The 17144-nt window shown below is 42.4% G+C and overlaps 6 protein-coding genes across 7 annotated transcripts in view; 3 read left to right on the top strand and 3 right to left on the bottom strand.

The window, feature by feature from the left end:
- Positions 1–7353, bottom strand: part of LOC111603678 (formin-J) — a 33381-nt gene extending 26028 nt beyond the window's left edge. The window contains exon 1 of the mRNA XM_023321358.2: positions 7275–7353. The gene's annotated coding sequence lies outside the window, so the exon portion shown is untranslated. The remainder of the gene's footprint in view (positions 1–7274) is intronic.
- Positions 7354–8583: 1230 nt separating this feature from the next.
- LOC111603681 (mitochondrial inner membrane protein OXA1L) lies at positions 8584–10416 on the top strand. 2 transcript variants are annotated; one of them, XM_023321364.2, is made up of 3 exons: positions 8584–8880; positions 8995–10056; positions 10116–10347. In XM_023321364.2, the coding sequence occupies exons 1-3, from the start codon at positions 8820–8822 to the stop codon at positions 10322–10324; spliced, it is 1332 nt and encodes a 443-aa protein (XP_023177132.2). In that variant the 5' UTR covers positions 8584–8819; the 3' UTR covers positions 10325–10347. The 2 variants fall into 2 exon arrangements, with proteins under 2 accessions (XP_023177132.2, XP_023177131.2); XM_023321363.2 differs by having other exon boundaries at positions 8586–8880; positions 9009–10056; positions 10116–10416.
- Positions 10417–10444: 28 nt separating this feature from the next.
- Positions 10445–11076, bottom strand: LOC111603686 (MIP18 family protein galla-2). Its single transcript, XM_023321369.2, has 2 exons — positions 10860–11076; positions 10445–10801 (listed from the first exon to the last, which is right to left on the bottom strand). Exons 1-2 carry the CDS (start codon positions 10978–10980, stop codon positions 10452–10454), a joined length of 471 nt encoding a protein of 156 aa, XP_023177137.1. The 5' UTR covers positions 10981–11076; the 3' UTR covers positions 10445–10451.
- A 743-nt stretch (positions 11077–11819) lies between these two features.
- Positions 11820–12844, top strand: LOC111603683. The gene is made up of 2 exons (XM_023321367.2): positions 11820–11913; positions 11992–12844. The coding sequence occupies exons 1-2, from the start codon at positions 11902–11904 to the stop codon at positions 12730–12732; spliced, it is 753 nt and encodes a 250-aa protein (XP_023177135.2). The 5' UTR covers positions 11820–11901; the 3' UTR covers positions 12733–12844.
- A 45-nt stretch (positions 12845–12889) lies between these two features.
- Positions 12890–13770, bottom strand: LOC111603684 (biogenesis of lysosome-related organelles complex 1 subunit 4). Its single transcript, XM_023321368.2, has 3 exons — positions 13467–13770; positions 13332–13403; positions 12890–13272 (listed from the first exon to the last, which is right to left on the bottom strand). The coding sequence occupies exons 1-3, from the start codon at positions 13527–13529 to the stop codon at positions 12907–12909; spliced, it is 501 nt and encodes a 166-aa protein (XP_023177136.2). The 5' UTR covers positions 13530–13770; the 3' UTR covers positions 12890–12906.
- A 99-nt stretch (positions 13771–13869) lies between these two features.
- On the top strand, positions 13870–16428 carry LOC111603679 (ATP-dependent RNA helicase DDX42). Its single transcript, XM_023321359.2, has one exon. It carries the CDS (start codon positions 13955–13957, stop codon positions 16337–16339), a length of 2385 nt encoding a protein of 794 aa, XP_023177127.2. The 5' UTR covers positions 13870–13954; the 3' UTR covers positions 16340–16428.
- The last annotated feature ends 716 nt before the right edge of the window (positions 16429–17144 follow it).

The raw sequence follows: 17144 nt of genomic DNA, 5'->3' as shown, positions 1-17144 counted from the left end.
TATTGTAATTCGCATGTGTCAAACGCATAAATTATTATCATTTTTCTTTTTCTTTCTTTCTTTCTTTCGTTTTCGGTTTGTACCGTTGCATTGGAACTGTCCTCGTTCCCCTTCAGCTGCGGCTGTTCCTCGTTCCCTTCCACTTGTGGGGTGGTTCACACTGTGCGATTGCTGCGTGATCGATGACAATTTCTAATGAGGCGCAAGTTTTTTTTGATGACAGCGTCAGCTACGCAACGTTAATCCGTTAGAAACCCTAAAAGGTTTTTGGTCGCTCGTTTCAAAGTTCATTTGACAGCTGAACCTTGGACCTGTAGTCTGATTGGTTACAAAACTTCAGCGAGGGCTGCACTGCCAAACGCAAAACTATCGATAGTTCCTACATTAGAATATTCGACAGCCTGATCCTGTTCTCATCTACTTCGACCAGGGCTGCACAGTCAAAAGATACCTGCCTTGAAGCTTGGTTCATATGATGAGCGAGTGTATAAATCCGATTCATTTTGAATTTGGATTCATTTCACAGTCAAAAAATTGATTGAAATTCCGTTTTTCGTACCAGTTAGCTCAATTTTGCGCAGTGTATCGCACAGATGCGAGCACAGAGCTCAGATACAGATACAAATGGCACTGGGAGCCGCACACGCAGCTGCGGAAACGAAAATAATGTAGGTGAAACAAGTTCCCCGCTTAAGTGCCTGGCTCTATAGATGCAAATCAATAGACGATCGATTTTTTCCTCATTTTTTGGGCTTTAATAGAATAGTCGAGGCAAAGCCAAAAACAAAATAAACCGCAAACGCAAACTCAACCGCAAATCAGACAACGACTTTGGGCCAAAGGCGCCGCCGCAAACGTTCGCAGAGAGCGAGCAGTCGATTGCAATTGAGAGATCGAATCGCATTTGTAAACAAGTTGCTACAACTAACGCCGGCAGCATTTGGCTGAGAATTTCCGTTTCTGTGCACTAAACGAGCTCATAAATTTTCAACAAAATTTAATAAAAGCGCCAAATGCAGTCATACACAAAGACAGCATCAGCTGCTGCTGCTGATCTTCCAAGAATTGAGTTCTGACCTTGAGCGCAATTTGAGGCATGTGCAGCTCCTCCTATCTCTCATACACACTCTCTCTCTCTCTCTCTCTCTCTGTCTTCTGTCTCTAGTGAATCGCATAAATATTTATACACCATAAAACTTGACAATTGGGCAATAAAGAATGTGCTAAATTAGCTATGCATGGCACAGCGATTTCATCTTCTGCTTCTTCTTCGTCTTTTGGGTGCTCTTCCAAACTGATCAGATAATCTGAAGCCATGCACATAATTATGTAATTTAATGAGCCAACTCTACGTGAATTGCTTAAATCGCCATAGCAGGTAAGCAAACAATTAAAATTCTATAAAGATATCTCTCGAATCTCTTGAATTGATCTTTGACGCAGATAAAACGACGTTGGCATATGGCATATAACCATCATTATGTAGTTTAATGAGCTACTTAGCAATTACGTGCGCTCTTCAAATCATTAAAATGAACTTAATATATATATATGTGTATATCTTGCTTGATTGCTTTGCGAGTTACTAAGGGCAAACAAGTAATTATCTAATTGAATGAGCTGTTGTCTTGGGCTTAAAAATGCTAAATATGTTATCTCCATATACGAGTGTGGCTAAGCCAGTAAATGTCAGACTAACATTTATCAATGGCCAGCATTGGAATCTCTTTAATCAGCTATGAAATGCAGTCGTAATACCTGATATAATGATTTTATATCAGTTCTAGACAAATCTGAAAATTTCCTCTGGTATCCCTCAAAAACTTTCCCTATCACAAAACTACAATATATTTTTATTGCCAATCAGAATTCATCTAGACATTTGCGAGTCTCGAAAGACCTTTAAGCTGTTGCCCTCTTTTCGACTTTGAGTCCAGATGCAAATCTCTCGATCATTAACAATCTTTGCATTTAAAATTTGCTTGGATCGCCAGCTTAAAACATTTATCAACACCTGACTCCAGCTGACTGGAGGAAAAAACTTCATTTATTTAATTTTATAATTTATTTGTCTGTGCGAAATGGTAATAACATTAAATTATTTGTTTTTTTCGTCCCTCTATTTGTGCTCAATTGTGTGTGTTTGGCAGCCTTCGCCGCTGATTTGACATCGAATTGCGACATTATTTATCTGTCTTGGCTATTTCGCCTCAGAGCTGTGCGGAATATTGAAAAATTATGCAAAATGGCGCGTAGAGCAAATTAGGCGGGCACATAAAAAATTTCACCTGTTGACAAGGCGGGCCAAGGCAATCAGTTTCATGGGCGAATATGGTCCGAGGTGCCCTAGAAATGGCATGGAAAATAAATTGGCTAGAAAGTTGCGGTTCGCCAACTGGCGGAAGTGCAAAAAAGCAGAAAGAAAATTGAACAGATTATGGAGAGGTCAGGCAGGTTGGCTGGCAGGGGTAGAGTAAAGGGTATCTGTCGGCAAATGGACAAAGCCAAACAAGACAGAGCCAATAATTAGCTAAAAAGCGTGAAAAGCGCTTCCTATTATTAGCTGAGTTTGTTTTATATAACATTAATCGTTTCTAAATGATAAATTAATATGGGAAGCAATTTGTATGGGCGGTCTCAAATGCTCAAGTCGAACTCAGCTCGATGGCTTCGCTCTCCGCGAGCGTTACTGAAAGGCGTAAAATCATCGGCCAAGTGGCCGAGCAACTTGCCAAAATTGGCAAGGCTTAAATGGACATGACAAACAACTGAAAGAGCAATCAGCCAAAGGCAACAACAACAACACATAATCGACAAGTTGTGAGCTGCTGACGTCTTGGCGATTTTTGTTTGTTGTTTTTTGGCTATTTCCTAGCTGCTTCCCCACTTCGGTGTGGGCGTCTCTTTGGGTCAGCATTTGGTATTACGCATACGACGCGTTGTACGATTAGAATCAATTGAGCTACGTAGGCGTCTCAAGACAGCCAGCTGACAATCGAATTATTATGCCATTTGCATGCGAGCCTAGAGCACACTTCTCTTAGCTGCTAACTAATTGCTGAGTCACTTGCCTGTTCTTCATTTCCTCAGTTATGGAGCTGAAATGATTTTCGACTGCTGCGGCTGCTCAATTGTTATTTACGGACGATTACACCTTTCACAAGCAACTTCTGCTGGCACGAAGTGCATATTTAAATCAACTGATTTATGGCTATTTGATGGGCGCATTAAGTGGAGTGCACACCCGCCTCATTGCTGCTGCCGCTGCTCCGAAAAAACTAACGAAAAAAAATTCTTGCTGCTGTTTCAGTGCCAACTCTTAAATGAATGTTGTTGTTGTTGCTGCTATTACTTGGTGCTGCGTACTTTATTAATTTTAAACGTGGGCACCACAACAACAAGCAACGAGCACCACACACACACACACATAGAACACCCACAGCTTTTGTCAACCTGCATGGATTTTATTTTATTTTTTCTGTTTTCTATCTCTCTCTCTCTCTCTCTCTCGCTCTCTCTCTCTGTGTTCTTGCCACATTTGTTATTAGTTTTTGTGGTTTCGTGTGGCTGTGCAGCGATTAATTCTTGCAATTTGCACACTTCAACACACGCCGCAGTCGGCGTCGCAGTCGGCGCTAACGTCTAATTGCATGCACAAAAATTACTCATACGCCGCATATGCGCTCGCATAATTATCGCTTGTATTGCCACAGCCAATCATTCCAGCGTGGGCGCAGAGCAAAAACAAAAGCACTGCAAACTTTGCTAACAACTTAGTTGCCAAGAGCGCATCCTCCTCAGCAGCAGCTGAATAACAATTATATACTTAAGCCACCTTGCAGCTATGTCTATATATATATATTTATATTTTTTGCATTTGCCATTTTTATTTATTGTTTAACAAATAAAAGAGCCCCTTACGCCCCTCCCTCTCTCTCTCTCCCACTCTGCGCCCTGCCCCTGCAATGAATTGCTTTTATGCGCTCATTTGCATATTAAATAAGCGGCTGGGCTTCTGGCAGAGGCAGCGACTGTGGCTGCGACTGCGACTGCGACTGCGACTGCGACAGCGACAGCGACTGAGATGCTGCATTTGTGTTGGTTGCTTGTTGCTGTTGCTATTGCTGATTGTCGCTGCTGTGTGGTTAGTTTCTAAGCAGCAGCAGCTGCTGCTGCCAATGAAAAGAACGTCGCCAACGTCGACGTCTCTGTAGGTTGGCCAGCGTATTACGCGTTCCAGCTATTTTATTAGTAATTGTTGTTGCAGTTTTTGTTGTTTTTCTTTTTAAGTCGTCTACTCGATTTGGTTTGTTGACGTAAAACAAAGAAAAACGCGACAGTCGTATGCAAGCCACAGGGCATACTGCCAGCAGCAAGTGCAAAGTATATTGAAATGAAGTTATAAATGAGAAACAGTGCGCAATGCCAGACTGAAAGATACCCAACACAAAACTTCTGGGTATAAATAAACACGAATGACGACTTGTAAGCACTTGCTCCACTTGCTAAACCGACTCAAACTTAGTCTTAATATTTAATTCATATGACTTTATATAAGCTAAATGAATTTTTCTTACTGTTAATATTTTCCTAATATTTCACTCAACTGCTCTATTTCTACAACTACATTTTAATTAGCTTAAAATATAATCTTTAATATTTTGTCTCAGACAGCAAGGCATAAGCACCTCAACAATAGACCCCGTTACACTTTACAGGGTATAAAAAAAAGTATATACCAAAACTATAGCACATCGCCATGTGTACAGTGTACAGTGAAACCTGTCAAACGTTGACAATTGATGTCTTGTGATTCATTGACCAGTTGATTCATTAAACACTTGTCCAAATTTTTTGCTGTTTGACATATTTGAATTGGGAAAACTTTGTTTTAATGAAGTGTCATTTGGAAACTAACTTTTTTAATACACAACTGTACACATAAGATCTATTACTTTATAGTCAACAAATCCGTTAAATTACAGCGAATAGAAAAAAAGCTCTCAAGTATGTTAAATATTGAGTTAAAAAAAGAAAAGAGTTTCAAACACATTTCGTTTTACATAAAGAAAAATCCATTTTCAAGTCTGTTAAATCATAAAGTTTACATATATATATGAGTATAAATATGTATGAATAAAATACTTTTCCTTCAGTTTCATATAGTTATTAATCGTTTGACTAGCAACCTCATTGAGCTTTGGCATTCTGCTACAGCGTCAAGCGCGTTTGAATTAGTCAACGATTCGGATGAATTCGTCAGCGATTTGTAAATTGAAATTAAACAAAAAACATTTGTGACGCGTTTCTTCAAATAGTTAAGCCAACTTCTGAGAGCCACTTGCAGGCAGAGTGGAGCGGAGTCTGAGCTATAGATACATTTTCTTTGACAACAATTGGCAAATAATTTTATGCGTGCAAATCACAATATTTATACAAGCAACAAGTGAAACGAGCAGGAGAGAACTACTAAGAGATACCCTGTATTTACAGTAAAATCAAGCTAAAGCTGAAGCATTTGTTATTTAGTTAAGGATTATGCATGTCTAAGACTCAAATTTATTAAGTTATGTTTATATGAAGAACTTTAACAGCAAACTAGAGTCAAGGCTTGCTATAGAAGGATATATAGAAGCCTAAAGGTTAACAGACAGAAACTGCTGTTCCAGAGCGATGAATATGACAGACAGACAGATGTTTAGGACTAGAATGCCTTGACTTAACACCGATCGATAACATATATTTTGCTCTCAGAGGATCGATAACATCTCCCACTGCATGAACTAACGCAATATACCAAACTAAGACATGTAAAGCCAGGGTATGGAAATAGATGTATATATATATATATATATATATATATATATATATATATTTTTTTTTTTATATATATATCTGTGAGTATTTATCGAAGCTGGTGACTATTTGCTGCTGTCTTTTTGGCGAAACAAGTAGTTGAATTTCCTTTTTCAAAAACTTAGATATTGACAGAGAGTTTAAACTTGTGCAGCTGAGTGTGTTTGCGTGTGTCTGAGTGTGTGTGTGTGTGACATTAAGCCACACACAAACAAGTGCGCCATATTTGGCAATTGACTTTGCGGCCAAGTCAGAAATAACTATTTGTGCTTTTGCTCGCGTTTGGACGCAGTATTTGCCTTACAAACACACACATATATACATACACACATATATATACATATATTTATATTATATATATAAATTTTATATATACATGTATAAGCCTGCGTTTTTTGTTAACTGTTTACGCTGCCCACTTGATTTGCTTTGCTTGATAAATAATTTTAGTTTTTTAAACACAAATTGACACTTCAAATTGTTTGCCAAAAGAAAAAGAAAAGGCAGAAGAAGACGAATGAGAAGAAGAAGTAGAGGCAAAAAGTGTTGCAAAAAGCCTGAAATCAATTGGACTTAAGCCGCCCCAGGGGCAGAAGCCGTAAGAAGTTTTGTCTGGAGCTCGGGCTCTGATATATCATAAACTTAAGCATAAGCACTTCTCAGAATTGCCAAACCAGGTAGCCGCCCCACCTGCTATTGTTGTTGTCGTTGTCGATTCTGATTTGTATCGGCAAAGATCTAAAAGTTAAATATCACAGCTATCTAATGCCGCCGCGGGGCGTTGCGTATCAAGAACAGTCCAAAGGTGAATCTCTGATCTTGAGAAATGGAACCTCGAGTAGGAATTATGTTTGCCCAACAGCACGTTAATTAATTGTTTGTCTAGTGATTAAAGCGGATTCGCGCTGAGAGCAGACAATCACAGTGGCGATTGTATGCTAATTATAGCTAACAATTCTAAGTGCTCTAAATAAAAAGCAATCTCGTATCATAAATCTATAGAAATGGGTCATTAAAGCAACGTAACTCGCGTGGCTTTTAAGTTAAATTAAAGATTTTATGATACATTTATAGAAATTGGTTTTCCAATTGATAAGAATATTCATTTTCTCCATGCTCCACATAATCTGCCCCACCCGCCTTCGCCCACTGCGCTCAAAAGGCAAGTTGCTTGTAATATTTTAAGCATTTAATGAGCTGCACTTGCACTGTTGGTGCGAAAGGGATAGCAGCAGTAGAGTTCTTATCGGAATTATTACTGTTCCGCGTAATTGATCTAGTTGGAACGCGTCGCAGAGGCAATAAATATTATTTCAACTGGCAACTTATGCAAGCAGATGCTGAGCGCTAATAAGAAGGCAAACAATAATATTTTTCCAATTAAACACAAAATAATAATAATCAAAAAGGAAACTTACTTGCCACACAAGACAAAACAAAAATTGTATTTAACCAGGCAGCCCAACACCTGTTGCACTTGTGTTTGTTGTTACTGTTGCTGTTGTTGTTGTTGTGGTTGCTGCTCCAATTTGTGAATGAGCTTAATTGCATTTATCGATAGCACTTTGTTTGGCTTGCGTCAAAGTTATCGTTTCTGGTTTCTATATGTTGTTGTTATTGCAGTTGCTGCTGTTGTTGTTGTTGTTGTTTAATTAGCAACACAAACACATTAACTAATCCACACAAACACACAAACGCGCGCGCACACACACGAACTCCGCGTGGCAGACAGGCGCATGGCAGGGGGCGCCCACGCAACGTGCCAAAAGAAAACGCGTTTATTGAAAATGCAACTGCGACAGGCGACGACGGCAGCAGCAGTGCAGCAGCAGCGTCCGCGTCAACTGCGCAAAGAACTTTTGCTGGCTGCACCAGCGATTACAGCGGCAGCCAAAAAAACAGCCAAGAAAAAACCAAAACAAATTGCAATGCAATCAAATTGCAACTTTATTAATTTTGAACGTAACCGATTCGCTGGAGCGCTCGCGATCAACTGAAAACTGACAGAATTTCAAATTTACCCGTCGGCCGCTCAGTGTGCTTGTCTTCTTCTTGCTGTCTATGTTTCTTCCCCGATTTGTGTGTGCAAGAGCTACGCGTGCGCACCACAACTGCTCGCTTCGAACATCGACAAACGACTGAAGTTAAGAGAGACGCCGACAGCGCGTGGCTGACGATCGCGAAGAGCGCGATAGCTTAACTGTCGCTCCAGCAGCGGCGCTCTCTTTAAGTGCGTTCGGTTATCCGCTGCGTATGATTAATTTTGATATATTTATATTAACAAATAACCTACTTGCATTTTTGTGTGCTTATTTCTGTACCTGTTCTTTAGTCATTAGCGTACTTCATTTGTCATATTTACTTTTAAAAAATAATTTATAATAATATATATATTCTACATTTTAATGTTAAACATTGAAAATAACTATTATATTTTGAATTATATATGTTGCATTGGGATTATCAAATCAATGATTATTTCACGTTTCACTAGTTATATATTTTCTAAACATACAAACATATGTTTTTTTTTGTTACAGCGAAAACTATTTGTGAAACTTTTTGAATTGCAATCGTAACAGAAGTAACTGTTTCCGTTTTACGGTATTAATGGTATTTTTTAGCACTATTTTCTTTGGATATATTTCTACTGCAAATAATACTGATTAAATAGCCAAAGATTTGAGCCAGCTTGCTTGTTATAAATCTTTACGAAAACAGTTTTAACCCATCAAAATATTTTCTATCGTTTCAAAATTGTAGTCAGAAGTTCGAGTAACCAAAAAAAAACCCCAGATTAATATTTATTATCCATCCCTAGCACAACATATGTTCTCCACTGGCCATCTGTGAGTGAACGAAATTGCTATCCCTTTCTGCTCGTCAAAACGCAAATGCGTAAATTTTTTAGAAATTTATAAGTTCAAATAAAATTACAAGATGCTGGCCAAACGATTGCAACTATGGAGATCAACCCAAGCGGTATTCACGCTGAACTCGACAGCCACCAGAACTTCCATACAGGTAAGCAGGAATAGCAGCCGGCGGTTATCGCCCCGCGAGTTGCGTATGACATAACCTGTAAAGAGCGGTTTGTTATGAATGAAATGAAAATGAATGTCCATATATATTGTATAGAGGAACCTTTGCAGATGTTCTCAGGTGGCAGTAATCGCGATTTGCACCTGAGCAGCAGTTGGACCAACCAGCTAAACAAGCGTATGATAGCCGCACCACTGATCCCATTAAATGCTCCGGGACCCGGTATAATACGCTTTGCAAGCTCAAAGAAGGAAATACCTGTTGAGTCGGTTCCCACCAAGGAACTGGTGGACCTGCCTGCCATACCGGATGCACCTATTGCGCCACCTACTGAGATATCTGCAATCTCAAGCAACTTTGTGGGCAACGGCGAGCCTTCATTTGCTTCCATTGGCTTAGGCGGTTGGTCACCACCAGGAATGGTGCAGAATTGTATGGAATTTTTGCACTGTACATGGGATATTCCCTGGTGGGGCACCATTGCCATAGGTACGCTCGTCGTTCGCACATTAATCTTTCCTCTGGTCATCCTGGCACAGCGCAACTCCGCCAAAATGAGCAACAACATGCCACAGATGCAGGTGCTACAGCTAAAGATGACAGAAGCTCGGCAATCGGGTAATGCCATCGAATCGGCCCGCTACGCCCAGGAAATGATGCTGTTCATGCGAGAAAAGGGCGTTAATCCTCTTAAGAACATGATTGTGCCATTGGCTCAAGCTCCTCTCTTCATCTCCTTCTTCATGGGTCTGCGTCAGATGGCCAATACACCAGTCGAGTCGATGCGGGACGGAGGCCTCTTCTGGTTTACCGATCTCACTCTGGCCGATCCTTTATATCTGCTGCCGGTTATAACCAGTGCCACGCTCTACCTGACCATTGAGCTAGGCACAGATAGCGCTCGTCTGTCGGCTGCAAATATGAGCACCATGAAGTACGTGCTACGCGCTTTGCCTATTGTCATATTTCCATTCACCATGAACTTCCCCGCCGCCATTCTTACCTACTGGGCCTGCAGCAATTTCATCTCCCTCGGCCAAGTGGCTCTACTGCGTATTCCGGCGGTACGGGATTACTTCAAAATTGAGAAAATGCTGTCCCACCCACCCAGTGCACTGATAGCCAAGAAAAAGGGCTTTGTGGGAGGCATGAAGGAATGTAAGTTGAATTGCTAGCCAAAAGTGAGTCTCAATAAAATAAAAATTGTATTCTTGCAGCCTGGGATAATATGAAGATAACCAAAGAGATCGAGGAGCGACAGCAATTGGATGAAATACGCTTTGCCAAGGCTGGGAAAGGTCCGCTAGTGAAGACTTACAAGTACGATCCCACCAAACCGCATTCAACCCCAGTTAATACAAATCCCAATCCTCTTAAGTCCGAATCACAGTTCACGAGCAACATAAAGTCTACCTCCAAGCACTAGCTGTGGTCCTGTCGACTGTACCGCTCGTTGTTAATTTTAGATATAGTAGTTCCATCAAAACTTAAAGCACATGTATATTCTAAAATATAATATATTTTCTATTAAAAAGAAACAACACAGAAATGGGTTACCCCTTGGCCGAAATACATTGATTAATGACTTCGGCCAGATGTTTGTTCTCCAGTGCCGCAGCTACCCGTTCCTTATCTGCTAGCTGCTTGTTCACAGCGAACTCGGAGGCATGCGTGCCCGGCGTTATCTCGACGGTAACTTTGAAGCGTGGAGGCAGAGATCTCAAAAGCTTCACTCGTATGGAGAGGCCAATTAACGTGGCCATCGAACAATGCGGAATAGTGGGCGTAAAGTTGATGTGCACTGAATTCTGTTTGTCGCTGATGCTTATGAGCTCCTCTTGTACAACGTGGAGCTCTTCCAGCGTTAGCGGATGCTCTGGATCATTGATGTTTCGTATAAGATCTGCAATGATAAAAATTAGTTAGTAAGAATCATTTAAGTTAATTTTTGATTTGCTTACCAAAGATTTCACGCTTGTCAAAAGGGTCGACAACGCTTTCGTTCTCTTCGTTGGCTGTCACCAGGCGCTCCTTAATCTTGCCATAGACGCTTGGATTTATATTCTCAATTTCCGTTGGCATTATTGCTATTATTCACTGCTAATTTACTTAACTACTATTGTTTATTCAACTACAAATTTACACAATGCTAGCGAGCAATGTGTACACGTCGGCAAAGAGCGTAATAAACTCATTTTGCCAGAGAATATTTATGTTCAAATAATGCGGGCACACACTGGCCAACTAGAACGATTGTCAATTTGAATTGATAATTTATCCGTATTTAAATTGCACTGTAGCAATTAATATTAACTGTCATGTTTACTAGCGCACAGTTACCAGAAAAGATTTTTAATTTACGCAAAGTGTCGTCTTACGTAAAGCACTGTAATTAAAAACAAAGATTTAGCAATTATATTTATGTGCATTTAAATTAACCTTTCCGAGTATTTGCACCCATTTCTAGACAAACATATAGTTGTGCTCAACTTTTTCGCAACAAGGTGCTAAATATAGATGACTAATATATGTCGGGTCCCAAGATGCCACTACCTGGCTATTATCAGTACACACAGTATGTATATAGAAATGTATATATCCATTAATCATATTATCTCCACCTGACTAGAGCTCCGCCTTGAGCCACATTTGATTCGCATTGAAATCCGGAAAGTCTATATATATAGTATATAGAAGTAGCAGCTTGAATGTACATACATACATATGTGTGTCAATAGATGCTACGGTGATTTTTTTTAGTTTATAATTATCCCGCTCTATCATTTTTAGTATCAATGAGGAAAAATATTGTGTATGTATAAACACATACAATAATATTGATATAGAAACTCGCTGGCAATTATCACCAGCTTACGAACTAGTTAACAGCTTCGTCAAACATCGCACTACCGCTCCCGTCTGGAGAGATCCGCATCAATATAATGCACCGAACAATGTAGTAACTCCCACAGTTGGCAACTAACTTTTCTACCGTTCGGAGCAATGAAGAAATTCGTAAGTCGCACGAGCGATTTCCTCCAATAGCATTAATATTTTAAATTTCTAAGTCCATTAAATTGACTATTTTTACAGTTGATTTTTGTGGCCTTGTGCGCCGTTTGCTCTGCGGCTCCAACGTCGATTGAAGCCCAAAAGAAAGACGAACTGGAACGACCCAGTCCCATTAATCCAGCTGTGCTGAGCGATCCCAAGCCACCCACGAAGCTGGTGCTACGGCGCCAAGATTATGAGGCCAAGCATCGCCAAAAGCGTGATGATGCTGTTGAAAAGCCGCATTATGTCCAGACTCTCGAAAGCCTCCAGCACAAACCCCAAGTCCAGCCAGAGAAACTGCCCAGCGTTGGGGCCCCCGTGTCTCTGCAACACAATCCCACGAAGCAGAAGCGCGAAGCTCCGGCGAAACCCGATAGCGTCGTGGCTTATGAATTACTGCAGCACGATGGTAAATCCAATCGCGCTGATGTCCCAGCTGTGCCCGAAGTCCTAATTGCCCATAATGAGCCACAGAAGAACGCACGCCATGCCCGTGACATACCCGTGCCCACACATGTAAAGACTACAAGCGCCCCCAAGGAAGAGAAAGAGGAGAAACCCCAGGTAGAGGATTTGAATGCCCACGTGCCCGAAGCTGCCGAAGTCAAGCCACATAGTCCACTGCGTCACCATCCAGTGCCCGTCGCAGAGCTCTTCAATAAGCCCAAGACCCAGCCCGCTGCCAGCTCCGCAGAAAGCCAGCAGAGCAACGAAAGCAAGCAGAACAACGAAAGTAAGCAAAGCAACGAAAGCAAGGAGAACAAGGAGAGCAAGGCCTAAGTCACAATCTCAACTGGATTCGTTGATTTATCTGTAAACCTGCTAATTGGTTCGTCGTGTTACGAGCGAAAGAAAACAAATCGCGAGTAATAAAAAATAAATAAAAATAAACGATAATATTTACACACTCACAAAGCCCATTTGCTAATTAATAACTAAACAACTACTTAAAGGTTATATGGAGTCGCTAATATTAGTTTCATCTGTCCTAATGCCAAAGTATTCGTCAGCTTTGAAGATGGGAACCGGTTGAAACTCGCCATTAACCAAATTGGTTTTCGGCTTTGTATCAGTTGTGTCTGCGGTGGATAGCCTGGCCTTCAAAGGTTTCAATAGCAAACCCTTTATACTGTAGTCGGTTACATTAAGCTCCTGCTCAGCCACGTCCACAGATCTTTCCACTTCGTTCAGATTCTCATTTACCGTGGCTACAAACGTATCCAAGCTATCGATTCGCCGACGCAATTCATCGAAGTTTTCGATAAAGCCGAGTATGCTACATACGTGGTTGGCCATGATGCCATTAGACTCTGCGCGTACCTAATACACATTAATATTTGTGTTACGCTATTTAACAAATGTATTTCAATTATACTTACGGAGGCCAAAACCGTTTCGAATTCGTCTAATCGTGCGAGCATGTCGTCTATGTTGTTGCACAGGGGGTTTATCTAACAATTAATAAAGGAGTGTAATTACTAATTGTAACCATTGTTTTAGATGTGACTACATGCCTCCTTTTCCAGATCGGCACTTTGTATAATTTGAGCATAATCTCTCGCCGTTTGTTCAACCATTTTTCCTTATCATCTGTTGCTGCCAACAGACAAAATATCAACAAAACGAAAATCGATAACTGACTAATCGAGAGCAAATAACATTTCACAGCACTAGACACATAATAGTTTAAAAATTACGATATAATATATTGTTATCATCCCATTACTTGTTATATGCCAAATTTACGATAGTAAACAATCGTAAACCAAACAGTTTCTTGTTGTACAACGAAAGTAATATAGTTTGGCACAATTCAATCACGCAAACTATCGCCGATTAATCGTCAGCACCTCTCTGAGCCCTGTTTGGCTTAGTGCTGGGCAACGACAACTCTGATTAGGTTGGCAACAATGCGCATATCGCAAATTCTATTCTCGCGTTTGTTGTATTGATTTCTGCTTTATTTTAAAAGAGCAAGAGCAGACTAAGAGCAACTGCAGCCATGAGCAACTACCGTGGCATCGGAGGCGGCGGCTTTCCCTACAAGAAACAGCCCAGCGCAGGCCATAATATGAGTGCGGTGCCGCCGCCGCCGGCATTAAGCAACAATCGTGGAGGCGGGGGATTTCGGTTTAGCTTTAATCAGGCTAGAGGCGGCGCAGCTGGAGCCGCTACAACCGGCAGCACATCCAAGCATGGCTACTCAACGCTGGAGTCCATCAGCCAGTACACAAACTCCACCAATTTCGTGGGCAAGCGTAAGCAACACATGGACGACGATTACTTCGATGACGACGATGAGCCGCAGCAGAAAGCTCCGCCGGAGCAAGCGTATATACCAGCGCCTGGGTCTCCGGGCGCGGCTACGCCAGCTAAGGATGACTCCGAGTCTGACGAGGATCCGCTGGAGCAATTCATGGCCGGCATCAATCAGCAGGTTGAAAAAGAGAAAGTACGTGCCACAGATCCGCAACAAAAGACAAATATAGCGCCGCTGGAGAAGAAGGGTGTACGCGGTGACATTGACGACGAGGACGATGAGGAAAGCTACTACCGGTACATGGAAGAAAATCCCAATGCGGGCCTGCGCGACGAGGGCTCTGACCAGGAGATCGAGTACGATGAGGATGGCAATCCCATAGCCCCACCCAAAAAGAAGGACATCGATCCACTGCCGCCCATTTATCACTCAGAAATCGAATATGAACCCTTCGAGCGCAATTTCTATACCCCGCACGAGGACATCGCGCAGCTGGACGAGGAGCAGGTGCGTGAGCTGCGTCACACGCTGGGCGTCAAGGTGAGCGGTGCCCTGCCCCCGAAACCAGTCAGCTCCTTCGGCCACTTCGGGTTCGATGACCAGCTGCTGAAGGCCGTACGCAAGGCGGAGTACACACAGCCGACGCCCATTCAAGCCCAGGCAGTGCCCGCCGCTCTGTCCGGACGCGATATAATAGGCATTGCTAAGACCGGCTCCGGCAAGACGGCAGCGTTCATCTGGCCGCTGCTCACTCATCTCATGGATCAGCGGGAACTGCGCCCGGGAGATGGACCAATTGGGCTGATTCTGGCGCCCACGCGCGAGCTCTCGCTGCAAATCTACAACGAAGCCAAAAAGTTTGGCAAGGTGTACAACATAAACGTGGTGTGCTGCTATGGCGGCGGCTCCAAGTGGGAGCAGAGCAAGGCGCTGGAGCAGGGCTGCGAGATTGTGGTGGCGACACCTGGTCGCATGATAGATATGGTTAAGATGAAGGCCACCAACTTGAGGCGAGTCACATTCCTCGTGCTGGACGAGGCGGATCGCATGTTTCACATGGGCTTCGAGCCGCAGGTGCGCTCCATCTGTAACCATGTGCGTCCCGATCGTCAGACGCTGCTCTTCTCGGCCACGTTTAAGAAACGCATCGAGCGCTTGGCTCGTGACATTCTCACAGATCCAGTGCGCATTGTCCAGGGTGATCTGAATGAGGCCAACCAGGACATTACGCAGCATGTTTACGTCTTTCCTAATCCCTTGCAGAAGTGGAACTGGCTGCTCTGCCATTTAGTGAAGTTCCTCTCCGAGGGCGCCGTGCTAGTCTTTGTCACCAAGAAGGCGGACGCCGAGACGGTGGCCAACAATCTGCTTGTGAAGGAGCACAACTGCCTGCTCCTGCACGGCGACATGGACCAAGCGGACCGCAACAAGGTCATCATGCAGTTCAAGCGCAAGGAATGCGACATTCTGGTGGCCACCGATGTGGCCGCCCGTGGCCTCGACATTCCCCACATACGTAACGTGGTCAACTACGACATTGCCCGGGACATCGACACACACACGCATCGCATTGGACGCACGGGTCGAGCGGGCGAGAAGGGCAATGCCTACACCTTGGTCACCGACAAGGACAAGGAGTTTGCTGGGCATCTGGTGCGAAATTTGGAGGGTGCCGACCAAACGGTGCCCGACGATTTAATGGAGCTGGCCATGAAGAGCTCCTGGTTTCGCAGCTCCCGCTTCAAGCAGGGCAAGGGACGCAAACCGGTCAACAATTTCATGGGTCTGGGATATCGTGAGCGTTCAGGCAATGCGGCCGGCGGCGGCAGCGGTAGTGGAGGAGCTGGTGCATCTGGTGGCGTGGTTGCCAAAACCAAAGGCCCCCTGGCCGAGTCCAGTAAGGCGCTGTCTGGCGCCGGTCCGGCCACGGATCGCTATTCGGCATTGCGCCAAGCCTTTCGCTCGCAATACTCCTCACAATTTCGCGCTTCCAGTGATCGCACCTGGGAACAAACAGTGCCGGAGACGGGCGTCTTTGCCGCACCGCCCCCTCCGCCGCCAGCAGCGGGCGCTAGCTCCGGCAGCAATCTGGATGTGAAGCGCGCCAAGAAGAGTCGTTGGAACTGAAAACTTGAATCGAAAGCAAGCCCCGTTTAATTTCATATTCTTTAATTGTGTATTTGCTTTTGTTTCATCATTTAAAATTACAACTTAAACGCTAGCATTAAATATATATATAGATATATATATACGCATATGTTTATATATATATTTATATATATATATCCATTATATATTATGTTAGGTATATACGCGTATGTACACTCGCCCATTCACACACACTCTCAGCCGATGCCGATTCAATAAAAATGTCATTAATTGTAATTATGTATCTTTTATTTTTTGTTTGTTTTTGTTTCGTTTTATGTGTATTTTATTTTGAATAAAATCACATTTGCGCATATTCCATGGCCTTAAACTGACCCCGAACCGGTTCCAATGAACTTTCGTTGACTTTCTCGCAGCGCATAAACAACACACATCGCAACGATCTGGCAACGCTGCTAGCTATGCACTGCGCCAACAAAGTGACCGAGTTTTTCGATTTTAAAGTATTTTTGTTTTCTTAAGATTTTCATTTTGCAATTTTTTGTTTTGTTTTGTTTTTGTTTTTTTTTTTTTTTTTTGTTGTAGAAGCGAGAAAAATTGTCGAAGCTATTCGTAAATTTATGAAATATTGTTTTACAATGAAACCACTACGATTTTTTTTTGTTTTTCTTTTGTTTATATATCTTATGGGGTTTTGTTTTTTCCTTTTTTTTTGGTTTTCGTTTTTTCGCTTTTTGGTTTTTGTCAATAAGAGTACGATAAGCATTATATAATAATTTAGCATATGGTTTGTTTTGTTTTTGATATAACATTGAGAAAAGTT

Source organism: Drosophila hydei, unplaced genomic scaffold (genome assembly GCF_003285905.1).
Source record: "Drosophila hydei strain 15085-1641.00,03,60 unplaced genomic scaffold, DhydRS2 tig00000001-arrow-pilon, whole genome shotgun sequence".
NCBI classification, from domain to species: Eukaryota; Metazoa; Arthropoda; class Insecta; order Diptera; family Drosophilidae; genus Drosophila; species Drosophila hydei.
Note: the sequence above shows the minus strand (reverse complement) of the source record. Positions and strands in the feature narration are given on the sequence as shown.